The sequence below is a fragment of the Pseudophryne corroboree genome, chromosome 1 (genome assembly GCF_028390025.1).
Source record: "Pseudophryne corroboree isolate aPseCor3 chromosome 1, aPseCor3.hap2, whole genome shotgun sequence".
In the NCBI taxonomy this organism is placed as follows: domain Eukaryota; kingdom Metazoa; phylum Chordata; class Amphibia; order Anura; family Myobatrachidae; genus Pseudophryne; species Pseudophryne corroboree.
Genome location: NC_086444.1, coordinates 838,183,772 through 838,202,801, shown reverse-complemented (window position 1 = coordinate 838,202,801; position 19,030 = coordinate 838,183,772). Strand labels below are relative to the sequence as shown.

General features: G+C 41.1%; 1 protein-coding gene and 1 pseudogene across 9 annotated transcripts in view; one reads left to right on the top strand and one right to left on the bottom strand.

The window, feature by feature from the left end:
* Nucleotides 1-19,030, bottom strand: part of WDFY3 (WD repeat and FYVE domain containing 3) — a 462,687-nt gene that overhangs the window by 205,237 nt on the left and 238,420 nt on the right. For all 9 annotated transcript variants that reach the window (XM_063919895.1, XM_063919894.1, XM_063919893.1 and 6 more), the window contains 4 exons: nucleotides 15,774-16,241; nucleotides 12,404-12,505; nucleotides 10,694-10,887; nucleotides 9,516-9,973 (listed from right to left, as the gene is read on the bottom strand). In XM_063919895.1, the coding sequence (XP_063775965.1) occupies nucleotides 9,516-9,973; nucleotides 10,694-10,887; nucleotides 12,404-12,505; nucleotides 15,774-16,241 (1,222 nt within the window). The remainder of the gene's footprint in view (nucleotides 1-9,515; nucleotides 9,974-10,693; nucleotides 10,888-12,403; nucleotides 12,506-15,773; nucleotides 16,242-19,030) is intronic.
* On the top strand, nucleotides 1,567-1,685 carry LOC134935415 (5S ribosomal RNA; annotated as a pseudogene).

The window sequence follows — 19,030 nt, the reverse complement described above, 5'->3', positions numbered from 1 at the left end:
TCTTCCCATAGGAATCTGTTAAAGATTAAAGATCCTTTACTCAATACTTTGCTTTGTTCAGGGGTGATTATTTTGTCCGTAAGGTTTAAGACTTTGAGGTGTTGGGGGGGGGGGGGGGGGAGGGGGGAAAGGGATTTAACGTGCTTTCCTCTGTCGTGCTGGATATTTTGAGGTCCATGGGGTGTCCCAGTTGCGGTTTCTCCCGATGTTTCTTCTTTCCACCTCTCCTTGTCTTCCTGAGGGTCTTACTCTTCCTCTCGTTTTTTGGCCTTACTTCTGCCGCCGCATACATGACCGCGGACACGATCTTACACTTACAGCACGACTGGGATTACCCCATTCACGATAGCACTAGGCAGCGGGACAAGTAATAGGTTCTGTTGAGCACCAGAGAGGCAGGGCACACACACGATCGCGAATGCAATCGGTCACCTAGCAACGCGGTGGAAGTGATGAATGTCACTTCCGCTTGTGGCAGCAGCAAATTGCTAATGATATATACGTCAGTGACACAGACTGCAGCCATTGACTGACAACCTATTACAAGGTATTTAAACCGCAGGCTCATCTCTCATTCACTACTGGAAGTGAACAAGCCTGCTCTGACGGGTGAAACGCGTTTTCATTACCATATGGACCTCTAACATCAGTAGGACCCACACGGATCAACAAGCTGCTAGGCTGACCCAGGGACCTGGGCAGCAACTGGTACCATTTCCTTTTTTCTGTTTGCCATTTTATTAACATGCATACACAGCCAGGTTGTACTATGTTCCCCTCATAGGTATAGCAGGCTGACTCTAATCTGCAGACTTAACCAATGCAAATCTTCTGCTTTAGCCTATATACCTCTGGCTACATTATTTTGATTGGGCAATGCATACATAGTATTTTCAGTATGCACTCCTGCCATTTGAACAAACACATGCAGTCACTGTTATACCCAGGGATCTAGATCACAATAGATAATGACACTTCTGTTTGTCACTGGAGAAGACATGTGAAACGAATTTTACAATTTCTACAAATTTGACATACCTGCTTATCAATTTTGACTTAATATCTATATGTGAAATCTGCATGCTTTATGACTTTTTTGCTTCAGATTCGAACTGACAGGTTTTGGTCTATCTATTGTGTACTGCTTAAAACGGCTTGATCCTGTGTATATATGTTTGCGAATTTACCAAAAATCCCTGTTCAAACAGATAGAGATTTTACACTGTCTACAGGATTATCTGTCTATTAGATCACAATCGAAGAAGTCACTTATTCTCTAAAATGGTTAGCACCTTGTGATAAACTGATGTACGTAGACAGAAGAATATCCCACAGTGGAATTCGAACACTGCCGTATCTGCAATCTCTACACAATCATTTCTTTTCAAATCTTGACTTATTCAGTGGACTCATTTGCGATTCAGAGGAGTGTTCCCTTGTCTAACGCAGATAGATCCACATTCTTTACTTTTTGTGAACTAAACCTTTATAGACGCTCTGTCTAAAAACATAAACTTCGCATTAAGATGCACTCTCATTAGTGCATCGGGAATATGTGTCTAATTGTGTTACTACCATACCTCACCGCAGGTGCCCAATCTCGCCCGATCTTGGAAGCTAAACGGTGTTGGGCTAGGTCAGTACCTGGAAGGGGGACCTCCAGGGAATACAGAGTGTAGTAATACGGTACAGGCAATTCTAACACAACACTAACAGCAGAATCACCACTGCATCTTCCTTCTTATTTACCTGGAAAACTTTCCATACTCACTAACAGATACATGTGAAACATAGAAATATGTGAATAGTAAGTAGACCTGTTTATTCAGTAAGCAGTCAATGTCGAAAATTACGCATTAAGGATAATGTGCATTGGGCGCAGGAGGTCCTTATTATAATAAAGCTCCTAAGACCAATTTAGGTCTCAGCAATACAAGCATAGCTTGTACTGGTGTGGCAGAACACGGATGTAGTACTGTTAGTGTCCATATCTTTTCTGCCTATTATTGATATAGACAAACCAGAACAAACTCCCTTTTTTAACTTTATTAATGTATGTTAAGACTGTCTGCTCATGGTTGGATACAAAAACTAATTTTATAAGAAAAATAATAAAAGTTATGTTTTAATACTATAATACTTACCTCATTTACCCTATGTCTTAACACTATAATACTTACCTCACTTGTCTTAAATAAAAAAAGAGTGCGCCCACACAAGAGTCTTCTTTTCTCAATATTTGCTTGTAGCCGGTATTCCGGCGGCTGCATTTCACTGCCTGTCGGGATTCCGGCATCAGCATTGTGACCGCCGGGATCCCGACAGGCAGTCTCGTGATTGCCTTCCATCCAAGCTCTCCCAGAACTGCATTAAGTGGGAGGCGTAAAGGCACTGTATGGTCAGTGGTAGTACCAGCAGCATGGGAGAGAGGAAGTGTGGAGCAGCTGCAGACCGTGCACCAGAGTGATGATGGCTTTCTGGCCTGTAAGGTAAGAAGGAGGGGGGGTCTGTATGTATGAGTATGTACCTGTATAAGTGCGTGACTGTATTTGAGTGAGTGACTGTATGTACAGTATGTGACTATATATGTGTATATGTGTGTGTCACACCAGTGCCTTTGTTGCCTAAATACCTTATTAATGATAATGGTTACCATGAAGACTGTAAGCTCCTTGGAACAGGGCCCTCCTCCTTCCTCCTGTTCTCACAGCCCTCTTCTCTTGCACTTCACAGCTCTTTCATACTCAGTGACTGTCTATACCAGCTTTTCAATTACTATAATGTTAAGTTCTATGTACCCTGTATTTTTCTAATGTGTGCTGTATGTACGGAGCTGAGAACCACTTGAAGTGCCTTATAAATGTAATAATAATAATAATAATAATAATAATATGAAGTAATCTCCTTAAGCTTGTATTGTAGTTAGAAATTAAATGGTGCGTTGATAGTAGAAGTAATGTAATTGTGGAGAGCTTTCAAGCAAAATGGCTTCTTGAATTTGGTATCTGGATGGCAGATAGACAGTACATAGATAGACAGTAAATAGGTGGACACTAGATGGTCAAAAGAACAATATATCGACAGGGTCAAAAGGTTAACACATTTGTTTTCATTATTTTAATGGTTGGGGTTGGGGTTAGGTTTAGGCGCTTGGGGGAGAGTTAGAGGTAGGCTGCCGAAGGGAACAGTTATAGTTTGGCACTTGGCAGAGGGTTAGGGTCAGCAGCTAAATCTAAGAAGTAATGAGTTCTCATAGATGAAAGGTGAAATGTATTCTTCAATTTTCCCATGAATTTATTCTGCAGCTAAGCAACACTATTTCAAACACCAACATGGTTCTTACAGGTGGGCAGACTGGGAGCTATGAATGCTTGGCAACAAAACATCTTTCAGTTTAAAACCCCAATCCCCCTTCCTTTTACACCACATGATCCAGATTATTATCAAGCAGTAATTCCCAGCAGCTGAGGAACAATTGTCTGATATCCAGGGATAGCCAACAAGAAGAATATTTGTATTCAAAGCAGTCTGTACTCATTCAATGGAATTTTTTTCTTTAATTCAGCAATAGTTAATTATTGTGAGACTATAGTAATTATGTGATTGTCAATCATTATTGTAATTTGCAGAAATAACTTTTCCATGAACCCTAGGAACGTATTTCTCTTAACTGTTACGAACTGTATAAAATAAGATGATTAATCCAAGACCCTATCCACCTGTGTATTCCTGCACTGACAAGATCAGAGACTGGTTACATAATACAGAAAATAATTGCCTTCTTTGACGTCCCTGAAATGCTAAACATTTGCAGCACCTCAATAAGATGTGACAAATGAAAAAGAACATGCCCAGCAGTGTGACACCGCAGATATCTCACCAGTTATGGCAGTTTCTCTTGGCTTCCCAAATATTAATGGAATATGACACTGTTTAATGGAGAAATATTTTTTGTTAGAGTGGAAAGAATCCTTAAGAAAACTATTAAACTTTCTATATAACTGCCACCACTACTCCCAAGTGTAAAGGTATATTTATTAGATTTTAAAGGGCAGTATTACAGTTTAATGCAAACTGGGGGTAGAATTTGCAGCTGGCTGAAGCAGTGTTTCCCAAACTGCGCCGTGGCTCCTTGGGGTGTCTTGGGGAACTTGTAGGGGTGAACTGGGTTGGTGGTCCAGGACCAATTCTAATTATTTATGTTCAATGTAATAGGCAAAACCAGTGCTGGTGGCTTCCAATCACAACATATCTGGACAACCAGAAGAGAATCCTGTCCCTCACCACATAACTGAATCTAAGGCTGACATTAAACACAATTTACTTAATTTGAGAAATTCTGCAAAAAAATAGTAATTAAAAACTTTAGGTATGCGAAAAACTTTCTGATGCTCTAGGACGCCGTGATTCAAAAAAGTTTGGGAACCACTGGGCTAAACCATATTGCACAGCAAGGAGCCACTCCTTCAGAGCAGAGGTGTGCTTCACATCACTCCAGCCAATGTTTGGCATTGCGCATGGTGATCTGCGACTTTTGTGTAGCTGTTCAGCCATGGAAACTCAATACATTGCTTCCAGAGGCCATTCATAAACAGGTGATTTGTTCTCCTACTGCGAAACAGTAAAAAAAATTGACATCTAATTGATTTCAGTATGCAAAGAATGAATATGACATTTAAAACTCAGCTCTCGGCTCCAGGAAATACAGTAGCTTATTTATGATGATGTTGGGGCATTTTGTTAAATACTAGAGAATTTATAGGTTGGCAAACCTGAATACAGGAATGCCGAGTCATTGTAGTACATGTTTTGTACATTGTCTGCATATAGCTTGCATCAAGTGAAGGTTATGGGTGATGCTCTTTTCATTTGTTTGAGTTTTGTGGTTCTAATTTACATTAAAAAACCAGGATGCCACTTAGATGACAATTTAGGTTGTGTGAGTGGTGATGCGACACTTAAAAGTGATGCTACAGTTAAGGAAGGAATCAACTTCAACTGACTCCTCCCAATTAATGAAGCCTTTAGAGGTGTTGTGCATGGATGCTTGGGTAACAGAAGAGATGGATAGTATGTTGAGATTATAAACAACCTTCTATAGAAAAGTATCATCAATTAGGCTGCAACATGTCACTTTTTCAACTCTCATCTCGACTTCTGACAAATGTTGTGCGGTGAGTGATGAGCAAGGTAAGTGATTACGCAAAGACAATTTAGCAATAGATCAATGACACCAGGGTAGGTGAAACAATTCTATGCTTGCTGACTACTATTGGGACAGTGACAAGTGATGCCCAAGTAGAAGAGTACAAGCGACAAGCAAAGGAAAAGCGCTCTCATGCATAGTCTGGGTTTTTTTTTTACCTCAGAATAGTAAAGTATGACTATTTTTAGAAAGGAAACATATTAAAAGTATTTATTTGATGTACAGTGTAATTTTTATTGTCACTAACTTTGGCATGGTTCACCCACAGAGGCCCTGGTTTTACTGGGTATGCAGGCCATACTTTGGTTCTTTGGTGAAAAAAATGGGTCTCCTCTGTAATGTAAAATGGAGGACTAGTAGGGGTAGAGCAGCACAGGACAGGGACTAACACCGCGAATGCCATTCAAAACATACTTCAGTGCCATGAGTTGCCTATCCCTGCACTAACCATCAGATAAGAGGTCCTGTCATACTCTAGCTAACAGTATGGATGTTCTGCGATAACACTGGCCATTTGGCCATTCCTGCTATAAAACTAGCAATGAAATTGGAGGTCCTACCATAACACTTGACATGAGATTAAGGGGCCAGATGTACTAAGCTTTAAAAATTGCTACTTTTCATGGTGATAAAGTGCTAACCAACCACCACCTGTCATTTTTCAAACACAGCCTGTAACATGGCAGTTAGGAGCTGATTGGCTAGTACTTTATCACCATGAAATGTATCACTTTTCCAGGCATAGTACATCTCCCCCTTGATGTCTTGCCATAATCCTAGCCATGAGATTAAAGGTCCTATTGTAACACTAGCCATGAGATTCCAGGTCCTACCATAACATTAGCCATGAGCTTCATGGGGTATGCAGATGATAGATTGATAGTCAAAAGGTCAATGAGAAATAGGTTGACGTGCATATGGTCGACATGGTCAAACTGTCTACATGGTCAAAAGGTCAACATGACAATGGTTAACACATGAAAAGGTCTAAATTAGATTGTGGGGATTATTTTTTCATTTTCAGGACTTTTTCATACATTACCATCCACGTGGACTACAACTGAAAATGGTAATCTGTGACGAGGGAAGTGAGGCACCTTGCCCAGGGGACACGGTGCACTAACTGGGGGCCCACGTGCTGAAAGGAACATTTTGACAAAAAATAAATAAAATTAAAAAGCTATGGCAAACCTTTTCATGTGTTGATCATTTCCATGTCGACCTTTTGACCATGTCAACCTTGAGCACATTGACCATTTTGGTGCCGATTCAAGGTTGAGATTGAGATTTAAGGTCCTACAATAAAACTAGCCACCCTGACTATTAAATTGACTTCAGATTGGAGGTCAGCTTTACTCACTATATTGTATACTATATGAAGAATGGATGCTGCTCTGTGTATTAGCCACCAACAAGGACTGTAATATAAAACTCAGAATTGTAAAATGGAGTTTTATTTATTCCAGAAACAGTGCCAACGGAGTGTGAGATTTATTTTATTTTAAATTGAAGGATTCACTTTTGTTAATAAATTCTAAAATACAGATACTGTATATAAGAGTCTTTAAACACAACACATTTTACCGAATTCTTAAAGGAATCATCAATTTTTCCCTGGATCGGTGTCTGTTTCAGGAATTATCACAGCCGATTTCCCTAAATCTGATTGTGACGACACTGCCTGCACGTCGTGTCGCACAGTGGTAAATGCCACGTGGTTACTGGTCCTACCCATGGACTCCACTAATTGCCAATATGTTATTAGTTATGTGCTAGGCATTATTGTATTGTATTGTGTTATTATTATATTGTAGAGTTATATTTTATCTGTTATATTTGGAATATGTAGTTTATTTGGTTATACTGTGTTTAATGTGTATAACTGTTAACACTCTGGCATAGACTTATTCCTATTATTTAATATAATTAAAACAATTAATTGTAAATGTAAATCCCCTAGCTGTACAATCAGATGTGATTAGGATGAGTAGGTTAAGTAGTAAACCGGTTATGTATGGAGCTGCAGCTGCAGGTAATCTGATCCTATGCACCCCATTGTGTACAGGAGCCCAGACACCCCGTCTCCACCCCTCTGTGACACCCTGACTGACCAGCTTGTGTTATGAATACACACGGTGGGGTGTAACAAGGGGAGTGAGCTCTACTGGTGAGTGTGAGATCTGCACAGAAGGTCAGAGAGTGGATGTACTTCTGAAGTGCAGGCGCTGACTAGGCATTGCGGTGCCATCAGTGGTGAGAATCCGGTGAGAAAGACACTGTGTGAGCTGGTATTCCAGGGCAGGAGACACAGGAATACTGCCGGCATGTAACATCAGGAGAACGCAGGTGTCTGCAATCACATACTACTGTGGGGACTTGGTAAGTAAGATACTGTAACATCCCGGCTTGCAATTGTGAATGTTATAGTGTATTGTGTGTGTATATTTACAATAAAGGGCATTTGCCATTTTACTAAACTGTTTACCTGAGTGATCAGAGAATCCATATCATCACACTGACCACTATCTCCTTGGCCATATGTTAACTGCCACTAGAGCCGCCATCGCACAGAGCTGGATGTCTCTGCATAAAATAGTTTGTAAAATCCAAAATGGTTTTCATTGGGATCTGATTCCCCTTCTCCTCCCCCCTTCCCCTTTGTTTCTTTTTCTGTAACCCTCCCCTTCCAACAACAACAATCCCCATTTTTGGATTAAAAACGGTCATACAGCAAATACTTTTTCTGAATAAATTATTTCTAGCCTGTAAAAACAAAAACTATTTCACAATCAACATGTATTGAACTATACTGGCTGTTCTATGGCATTCTAAGAACAACACATACTGTATTTCCTGGAACTGTTCTGGGGACCCAATCTACAACTCACTTTGTAGATTTTTGAATGGATCCACCTGAAAACATGCACGGTAGAAAAAGTGTGTACATGGTCCAGCAAACAATGGAATTGTCCTTTGAATTTGCCTTCTCCACACTTCTAACTCAATTAAAGAATACTGTATATCTGGAGCACTAATCCTTCCTCGGCAAGAATAGACATGGGGGTATATTCAATCAAGACGAAAAGACGGCAGTTTTCGACTTTTTCAGGTCAGAAGGGGTTCAGACCTATTCAGTCCCCAGCATTTTTATTCGAGAAGTCTGGGAATTCGACTTGTCGAATAGTAAGTGAATCGGCGGTATAGCTGCTGATTCGTGTGCTTCTGAGGAAAATGGGGCCAAAACCTGTCGAATTTGGCCCCGTTTCCGACCATCTCAGTTCGACTTAAAAAGAAGTCGAACTGAGATGAGGGACCTGAGAGAAGGAGAGGGGGGAGAGCCGCGGGCAGACAGGGGACAGCAGCGCTACAGCACAGCACTGCAGGAGGATGTGGCACAGCCGCCGCTCACGGCAGCGTCCACCCGGCTCCAGCAAGTGAGGTTCCGCTTGCTGGAGCCAAGTGGACGCTGCTGTGATGTCTGGCGGCTGTGCCACATCCTCCTGCAGCGCTGCTGTCCCGCATCTGCCCACGGCTGTCCCCCATCTTTCCGCTGGTCTCCCCCCTCTCCAGTCCCTCATCTCAATTTTACTGTTTTAAAGTCGAATTGAGATGGGCATTGAATAGCCCTTGTCGGATCCATTCCCACAAATGCATGTCAGAATGGATCCGACCTCAACTGAATACCCCATGGTCTACTTAAAAAGCCATGCAGCTACATGCAACTATTGGGGCATTTGCCAAAAGTAGATGCATAACATGATAGTCTGGCGTGTGCACTTTCATAAATGAGCCTTTAGACATGAAAATTACCATAACTAGGTGTTTATCTTCATTTGAGGATTTTTTTTTTTCTTACATTTTTTTTAATGTCAAATTTTCCAAAGAAATAAAAATGACTCCGAAGCCATGGGAAGCAACGCTAAGAGCGTAATGTATTCTAGTCCATGTTGTGTGTAAATTCCAATTTTATGACATGGAAGATTTTTTTTTTGCTTTGTTTTTTTCTGACCAACCCCGGAAGTAAACTTAAAGCATTCATAGCGACTTTTCATATACAGTAGCAATGGCAGTACTATAAAAAAACATTAAAAGGAAAAGTGTTCAGTATTGCAATACAGGTGTGTCCGATGTAAATAAAGACGCTTTAGCAAAATGTAAAATAAAAATCTAAAAATAGGCAAAAACAATGTGGGATTCAGAGACTACATTCCTGAGGAAAGTTTGTAATTGCTCCTGCACATAAGTTATCATATTCATAACGAAACAGAAATTCATCTGCAGTATTGATATCTGAAAAGGTTACACATACCTGTCAAAGGAGTCTGTAGCTACTTTATACAGATACACAAAAAGTTTGCTGCAGTGCCTCAGCACAGGGCACACTGAGTCCAACTGCACCAGGTCCTCTTCTAGAAGTCTCTGAAATGGTTGATTATTGGAAGGGAAGACGTTTGATGGTTTGATTTTCCGTGATTCCGAGAAACAGCCAAGCAGCCTAATGGCGTCAGATAGTTTTTCATACTGGATCTCAGTTCTGAAGAAGTGAGAGTTTGCAGGCTCATAGCGCATGGCCGCCGTCAAAGTGCAGAAAACAGTGTAAAGAAGTTCAAAGACTTGGTTCTGGTTCACCTTTTCCCCACCATTCCTTGGTGGACAGCTCAAGGACCTCTCCATCGCAACCAACAGAGATGTTATATATACAAAGCCTCCAACTTTCCGAAAAACCGTCCTAGTCCGGTGGCTCTCTCTTAGAACTATTAAAAGTGCCTATAAACAATAAGACAACAACCGTTATTTTAGATCTATTTTCGCCACAGGAGGAAAACACTTTTGACAGCGAGTGATATCTTGCAAATAATTGGAGATTCCATAAGACATTTTTATTATCAGCTTAGTAATAGTCATCTATTCCGGAGTGCCTACTAACCAGATATACACCACCTATATACATGTATTTGCTGTGCAAGGAGTACAGTATAGAGAATATAGAACTTTTTTTTACTAGTGCCACAAATACTGTACCTTCTGTTCTAATGCACAATGTTTTACTATTTCTTTGCTTAAGAAAGGAACAACAATTAAGCACAACTGAAGTTGTTCAGTAATTATATATATGATTTTTGGACATACCTGCTAATATACTCAGGGCACCTGGTTCTCAGAACCTGCTGTGTTATGTACTATGCTAATGGCTCTGCAATTAACACAAATGTAGTCATTTTATGACAAATAATGAGATTAATAAGCATCACCTATAATTAAGTACCAATTCTATTCAGATGAACGGCACATAAGTATGAAAATATGCGAAAAGTGTGACTGCAGGTTATCATATGACTAAGCTAGATGGGAGTGAGGTGAGAGAACAGTCATGCTTTTTGTGAATCTCACCATCTGTTAGCTGTTAAATGGAAAATTAATTTTTCAAAATAACACGATATTGTAGCAGCAACTGCAGATTTTATACACAAGGCGGTAGCAGCTCACCCGCAGAATGTCGGTCTTAAGCTGCAGCTCCGTAGATGGGGCAGAGTGCATCAGTCCCAGAAGGGTCCCCATGTCGTCATCTCCACTGGGAGACAACATCAATTGCTGGATCACCATGAGTGCATGCTCTCTACACTGAGGGTATTTGACAATGTTGTGCACACATCTTGCACCTCCAAACTCTCTGAAAACACCTGTGAGGTGACAAAAACAAGTCAGCATAAACGGAGAAATAGTTTTATTCATCCAGATTTGTATTTACAATTATTGATCCTTTTCTCTGGATATATATTTTGGTATGTACTTTTAGTATTTTTTGCATCTCATGTAAACTGCAGTGGCTGATACACTCTATGCCAGTCAGATTTTAATCCTCCTTTTTTTGTAGATACTTCTGTATACATTTATAAAAATTTCAAACTCAGTGTACTGAACTATCCCATTTGTTCAGGTATGTGTTTTCTCCTCTCATTCACATTTCAAATATACACTTATACATATACATATGTGTATATATTTGTTTATTTGTTTTTTTTCTCTCAGTCAAATATGTGTCATATTGACCATTCCCATTCCACTTTCAGGTGGATTCACCACTAAAGATATAAAGGCTCTAAGCAGGGTCTGAATAAGAAGTTATTCTTAAGAAGTATTTATTTCTCATATGATGAGCCTATTTATATTTAAAGGTATTTTCTTTTCTTTTTATGATTTTTCAAATTGTATGGAGTACACAACTATTTAATAGATCTTGTGTCTCTTTTTACCTAGGTGGCTCATAATATCATTTATGCAGAATCACGATATAAGATTTATTTCTACTAGAAATAATTTAAAAAAAAATGGTAGGTATACAATAATCATCTATTTTTATTACATTTTATAAAAATATTTTTTTTACAAATTATAATTAGTTTCTCTATGTTCCCAAACAAGTTACCCCTGATGAAGTGTAATAGACGAAACGCGTTGGGTTTGTCAGCCATTAGCTAGTGATCCGGTTGGTGGAAATACTCCCTTTGTTGAGCTCACACCTTTTTAAGGTGAGGGAGTCTACATATCCATAACACTTACTGGACACTTTTTTGCTGATGGAATTATTAAAAAATGGTTTCTGTATAATATCTTTGAAAGATCTCATGTAAACGATTTTTTAGGAATATTTTGTTATTAAATATTTTATTCTAATTGGCCTTGGGCCATTTGTTTGGGTAACTTTCTGGTGAGGGGTTATCCATTTTAGGAACCCAGAAAATTACGTCCTACACAGTATAAGATATACCCACTGGGAAGGATTTCCGTCAAATCTATACAATCAATACAGCGCACTCAGGAATTGCTTTTTCTGATATAGATATATATATATATATATATATATATATATATATAAGGGCATCACCAGCAACAAATCTGGAAAATATTTTTAACTGCTGCTGCACGGGAAAATGAGAGCAAGGCACAATGGAAGTCAGGTTGACTCTTCAAAATGGGCAGTGAGGAATATGGCTTGGAACCTGGGGTAGGACAGTGTTTCTCCTTCAGCCAGCCTACAGGTTCATTCTCGGGGGCTGCCCACCTGTCACTCCAAAGTTAATGACCGTTTATTTACGGTCAGAGGCTTTTGTGACACATGCCAGAAAATAGGGTCCTTCATAAGCGCAGAATATAAGTAAATAAACATCAAACTACATTTTAAGCATATAACTTTACCAGCATTGGTATTTGATCCCTGTAGCAAAACTGTTAGAGTTTCCATCACCACCAGTGCCAACTGCCTTTGGTCCTCGGTTGACTGTATTACTATTGTGCAACCTATGAAAAATAAAAAATGTTCTGAAAGTCAATAAATGTTGACAATTTATAAATGCAAAAAATAATCATGAACTAAATAGCACATTGAAAATAAATAATAAAATGTCTGTAGACTAGAAATAAATATAAGCCAAGCACATCAGGCTAATATGTTTAACAAAAGTAATCTTCTTTGGTATAATGCTGTGTACACAGTGGCCGAAATAGCACGAGCCGTTTGCGGGCTGTGTACAAATGATATGTCTGTAAACAACATCGTTCAAACACTGTGTTGGAGCAGTTGAAACAGGCTGTTGGGGCTCTGCTGTCGTTTTGTACACTTTGTTCATGATGGAACTTTAAAAAATCTACTCTCTTTTGCTGATGGTTCTGCATTCTTCTCTGAGGAGGGAGTGAGTGTGATATATCTTTATCTAAATATATCTATCTGGCCTAAAACTTGTCCAGGATCCAACTGGATCACTTTGCTTTGGTTTCATCCCAATCAGTGCAGGTTTCTTCCAAATCGATTCAGTGGAAGGCCCAGAACAGGCTACCCAGCTCAAAGTTCTTCCCGGCCCATTCCGCCGTGAGGTACGACCAGGACTCTAACCTCCCTAAAACCTAGCCAGGATCCAACTGGACCACCTCACAATGGTTTCATCCCAATCGGTTCAGGGATGTCCTAATGAATATCCGGATAGACAAACATAAAAACAAACAGCCCCTGGCCCTGAAAGGGGTGGATTTTTTTAGTTTAAACCTTGCCAGTATTTTAAGTTGGTACAATTTAATTGGTCAACTAAGTTTGGTCGAGATCCAAAAAGCCATATAGGAGACTATGAAGAACACACATGAATGCATCAAGCTTGCTGAGAAAAATAATTAGCAGTAAACACATTAGTACAGTTTGCCACCTGCACTAAGCAGTCCCAGAGCCAGGGACTACAGAGCGCCTCCAAGCCAGAGCCAAAATTGGCATAGTACCTCTATCCACCAAGTGCCCAGATCACATATTGGCATAGTCCCTCTATCCACCAAGTGCCCAGAGCTAGAATTGGCATAGAGCCACTATTTAACATGTTCCCAGAATCAGGAACAAGCACTGCACCTGTCTCTGCACATCATTTGCTTGCTTGAAACAAAGGACTAGCTATCTGCCTGTGAGACACTAGTTGTCTCCGGATATTGGATGCCAGATGTCCACTTGAGTCCATAAACATATATCCTCACCAACAGCTGCAATTGCTGTTTTACTACCTCATGTATTAAGCAAGACCACAATCAAATGGGTTACGGCCGTTACTTATGTACTATGCCTGGGCTCAGATGATTCTTCCCGCAAACTTCTTTTTATTCACAGACAGATACCTACCTGTGAGTAAGAACCAGTTTGCTGCTGGAATCAGCAGCTCTGTGGGCCCCTTGTCAGACACTCAGGGCAGAAAGGGCTTAGATAGGAGCACAGGAGTTGCGTACCCCGGGCCACCCTCTCATAGTCTCCACCTATTACTTTAGCTTAAAGATAGACATCAAAAGCCGATGGAGCAACCATCAATGTTCTTGATCCTATGGAAATACTTTTTCTATCAGTAAGTGGGTTTTTGAGTTGTGGCAGCCATCAGATGCAGCTTTCCAATGCCCGTCCTTGTATGGTTATGTGTGAATGCGTGAAGCTCCAACTGCTTCTGAGCATGCTTACAAAGATAGCACTGATTGTTATCAAATTTAATGATTTCACTTGATTTGATGTTGGAAGGCGGCAACCATTCCATACTGGGTGTCTGATGTCCATCCCTATCTTAAGTGACTGTCAGGCCATTTCTTCCTATTCCCCGCCCCCAACTTTCCTCCTTCCCCTGCCTGCTTCCATTCAAGTACCCATGTGTCTCTGCCCCATCCCTCTCCAAGTGGGCCTCTGGGCCCACGCCTCGGCGCAGTCTTGGCGCAGTGGGCCTCTGGGCCCACGCCTCGGCGCAGTGGGCCTCTGGGCCCACGCCTCGGCGCAGTGGGCCTCTGGGCCCACGCCTCGGCGCAGTGGGCCTCTGGGCCCACGCCTCGGCGCAGTGAGCCTCTGGGCCCACGCCTCGGCGCAGTGAGCCTCTGGGCCCACGCCTCGGCGCAGTGAGCCTCTGGGCCCACGCCTCGGCGCAGTGGGCCTCTGGGCACATGGTTCGGAAAGTGGAGTGTTGTTCAATTCTGAGGGGGTTCAGAAAAGTTAAACCGGGAACTAAATCCATGCAGTAAATACCGCGGCCAATCAATATCCCCAAAAAATTGATTAATCAATTCACCCTTACAGCAACCATTAACACATTTGTCAACCCTTTCAATACCCACTGGCCACCCTCATTCAGCACACATTAATCCAATCACCCTCAGAACTCAATAACCACACTCACAGCACCAATTAATCTTCCCCAACCCAGCAACTATTTATCCATTCACTCTCAGCACCCTATAACTCCCCAACCTATTAATAAATTAATTCCCAGTAGTAATTTATCCCCTCTCTGCCAGCACCATGAATCCTCCCACTTAGCACCTACTAACCCATTCACTGTCACAATCCATTAATCCACCCCCCGCCCATCCAGACCCTATGAATAGATTCACTCCCAGCAGCCATTAACCCACCACCTATTAATCCATTCACTACTTGCACCCATTAATCCAAGCAAAAATTACCCACCCACTCCCCAGCACCCATTAAACAATTCACCCCTCCAATCAGCACCCATTAACTCTATCACACACCAAGAAGAAATGAAATTCCCTTGCTTGCCAGGATCCTGTTGCTCATTCAGCTACTCATTGTTCTTTGTCTGGGATGTGGAGCTTGCATAATTGACTGTGAGAGGGGGAAGAAAAGGTAAGAGGACAAGCACCCACACTGCTGCCTACTGCAGGCCAATGATACTGATGGGCAGAGGAGCCAGTTGCTGCACTGTAGGTATACATAAAAGTAGTTGGGGAAAAGGTGGCCGCAGCTTATAAAATATACAGCCATCACCAGCAGTGAGCATGATAAGAATGTCAGAGGCATCCTTAATTTTTGTCTCAGGCAGCCTCATTGTAGTGCCCGCTCAGGTCCCAGCACCCTGGGCATCACAGTGACATGACAGAACATGACAAAGTTATTGGCTTGAAACTTTTCCACAGTCACAAAGAATATAATTTAACAAGAAATGAATACAAACTATTACTAGAAAAACAAAACCAAAGCTTAACTGTAATAACAATCTCACTGAAGAAATATAAAAAAGAAAGTAAAGCATGAAACTCCTACCTTGTTCAATGTATGCTTGGGCAGGGTCTTTCAGTACAGCAGCATACTTGTGCAAAAGGTTGACCATAACCTCTAAGAGTCCCACTTCTTTAAAAACATCTTTAAAAATGTTATGATGGCGTATGAATTTCAGTAGAGTCTTAGTGGCAATGATGCTACAGGAGAACGAAGCATTGGACTTTAAAAGGATGCTGACACTGATCAGTTCTTTGCATGGTATATAGTTCAAGCTGAAAACCACAAACTCAAGCATCTCAAAGTATTTCACTTGCACATCGGGCAACTTGGTAATTTTCTCTGCAAACTGGGATAGAGTGTGCTGAGACTCCAAAATAAAGTAATTGGCATTGTCCGACATGTAAATATTGGTGATGGCATCCAGGATAATCTGTGCAAGGTAGCAGGTCTTTGCTTTAAGAAATGCATTCTGTAGGACCGCAAAGGCTTGGATGTTTCTCACACTCAAACCTGCAAATAGATGAAAATAAAATAAAAAAGAGGTTCAAACCAGAGGCCATTTTTTATATATGGCTGATACGGATATACCTTCGGAAATTCTTGTCAATACTCTTCTTATGACCACAAGGAACATTTGGGGGGATATACAAATAGCCCCGGTAATTTACTAGGGCTAATTGTCGTGCCGGGGGCTATTCTATTACCCACAATAAGCCAGCACGAGCGGTGGCTTATCGGGGGTCACCCAACGCTGCACTGGGTGCCGGCTGCTGACAGCTCCCGGTGCCGCGCTGCTCCAATTGCTCCCCCGGTCACATGGGTGCTCCTCCATCATGTGAACACTGCCAAGGGCGAGGGAGAGGGGGGATGCGGTCACAGAACTGCCACAGCTTCTCCACCGGGGGTCGCCGTGCCGAGTGGCAGCTTCCGGGCCGCAGCGCCATGCCTGCAGTCCCTGCCTGCTGCTGCTGCAGCGGACATGGGACACTGCAGGTTGTTCCAGTCATCAGGGATTTTATTTCGCCTGCCTCGGGCATGCAAAACCAAATCCCCAGAAACAGCCCCGTTTTCGTGCGAAAATGGGCTGTTTCTAACGAAAACACACAGGTTTCACTGAACCCGTGTGTTTTCGGGAGAAAGGGCATTTTTTTTTACAGGCGATCAATCTGGATAGCCTAAAAGGGGTGGAAATTGGCCATGCATAAGTAGCGCTCAAATTTCCACCCCTTTTAATCTGTAATATTAAATTGAGCTGCTTAAGTAATCAGAGCACGGAATACACTCTGTTAATCTGGATAGCCTGTTAAAAAAAAAAAAATCGGTGAAACATCGTGAAAAATCACGAAAAACATAAGTTTTTTGCGCACAATGTTTTACCGGGGCTACTAGGATATCCCCCTTGGTTGTTATTAAGACATACTTTTAAAATAGAGCCCATATCATTCTATCCACCTGCCCTTATTGCAAAATCCACATTTTCAGAATGGTGAAGTTCCACGTGTTTTTTTGAACTGGGAGTCTGGAGGGCTCAGTACGGTGGGTAAATTTATTGATTCCTGATCTCATAAACCGTACGTCTTACTCTGAAGCAGTTGCCAAATTCCCTATCATTGGTATTTCTGACTTTTCTTTATTCCGGTCCTATAATATGCAAGTAGAAATTCTAGACTTTTGGGATTGGGACAACTCTCTGAACGCTTTGTTATTGGTACCTCCCTTATCTTAGGGAGCAATCTCTTAATATTATGGATTTCTCAGAACCTCTGTGGAACACTCATCTTTAAAGACAGTCAGAACATTTCCCTTCCTTGTTTATGGATGACCTACTTAATATGTTACTGTATTCTATTACTACTTTCCTGCGGTCAAATTCCCAGTAATCTACTGTATCTTAACATTTTCCACCGTCCAAACATTTCTCCTTCTTGGGGATTTGTTATTGAGAGTTCTGCCTGCTCCAAATGTAATCAAATTTCTGCAGATCTTTATCATTGTTTATGGGTGTACCATATTGTTAAATGATTTTGGCATTTCCCTACCAACCTTCTAGTTAATTATGCATCGCTCACTTCTGAGTGGGCAATTTCTGGTCAAAACAATCTTACACCGAAAGATGCAAAATAACCCTCCAACTATCTAAATATTTACAGTGAAGTTCTTTTTCATTTTCCATATGGACTAGTTGGAGGCATCGTTTTAAAAAGAGGCCCAAACTAAGAAGTTTTTCACAATTTGGGAGAGTTTCATAGAGGGTCTGCCGCTTCCTACAAAAGAGGTGTTTTCGTAACACTTCATGATATGAAACACAAATTTTTCTTAATGACCATCCAATTTCTTTTTAACTGTATATTGTTACATAACATTTTTCTACTTCTTGTGTGTCAGTACAGTGATTTTATTACTATTCTAGCTTTTGTCACTTCATACTGTTATGGACTTGGACACATGTACTTGTATCTTACTATGCTGAAAATTTAATGACCTTCTTGTCACATGTGAAAGTTTCAATAAAAAGGAAAAAATATTTAAAAATAAATAAATCAGAGGCTGACATAATTCATATGTAAACACCTCAACAGATCATCACCATAGATCTACAGGATGACCATCCTCACATCAGAGATGCTAGCTAAAGTAAAGCAAGGTGCCTACCATGCTAATGTCACTGTCACTGGGCACAACGCTTCTGCTGAATCGACCCAAAGATTATATTTACATTTTACAGTGACCAAGCTGTAATGCAATGTGGCTGAATAACCAATAGCCATGAGCTGGATTTTTTGGTACTATGTTGCTACTAAATGTCTTATATTAAAGAAAAGTAAGGGCACAATGAAAACACATGTCCATATTGAAAAAAATAAGAATTTACTCACCGGTAATTCTATTTCTCGTAGTCCGTAGTGGATGCTGGGAACTCCGTAAGGACCATGGGGAATAGCGGGCTCCGAAGGAGGCTGGGCACTCTAGAAAGATCTTAGACTACCTGGTCTGCACTGGCTCCTCCCACTATGACCCTCCTCCAAGCCTCAGTTAGGACACCGTGCCCGGACGAGCGTACACAATAAGGAAGGATTTTGAATCCCGGGTAAGACTCATACCAGCCACACCAATCACACCGTATAACTCGTGATATGAAACCCAGTTAACAGTATGAAACAACTGAGCCTCTCAACAGATGGCTCAACAATAACCCGATTTAGTTAACAATAACTATGTACAAGTATTGCAGATAAACCGCACTTGGGATGGGCGCCCAGCATCCACTATGGACTACGAGAAATAGAATTACCGGTGAG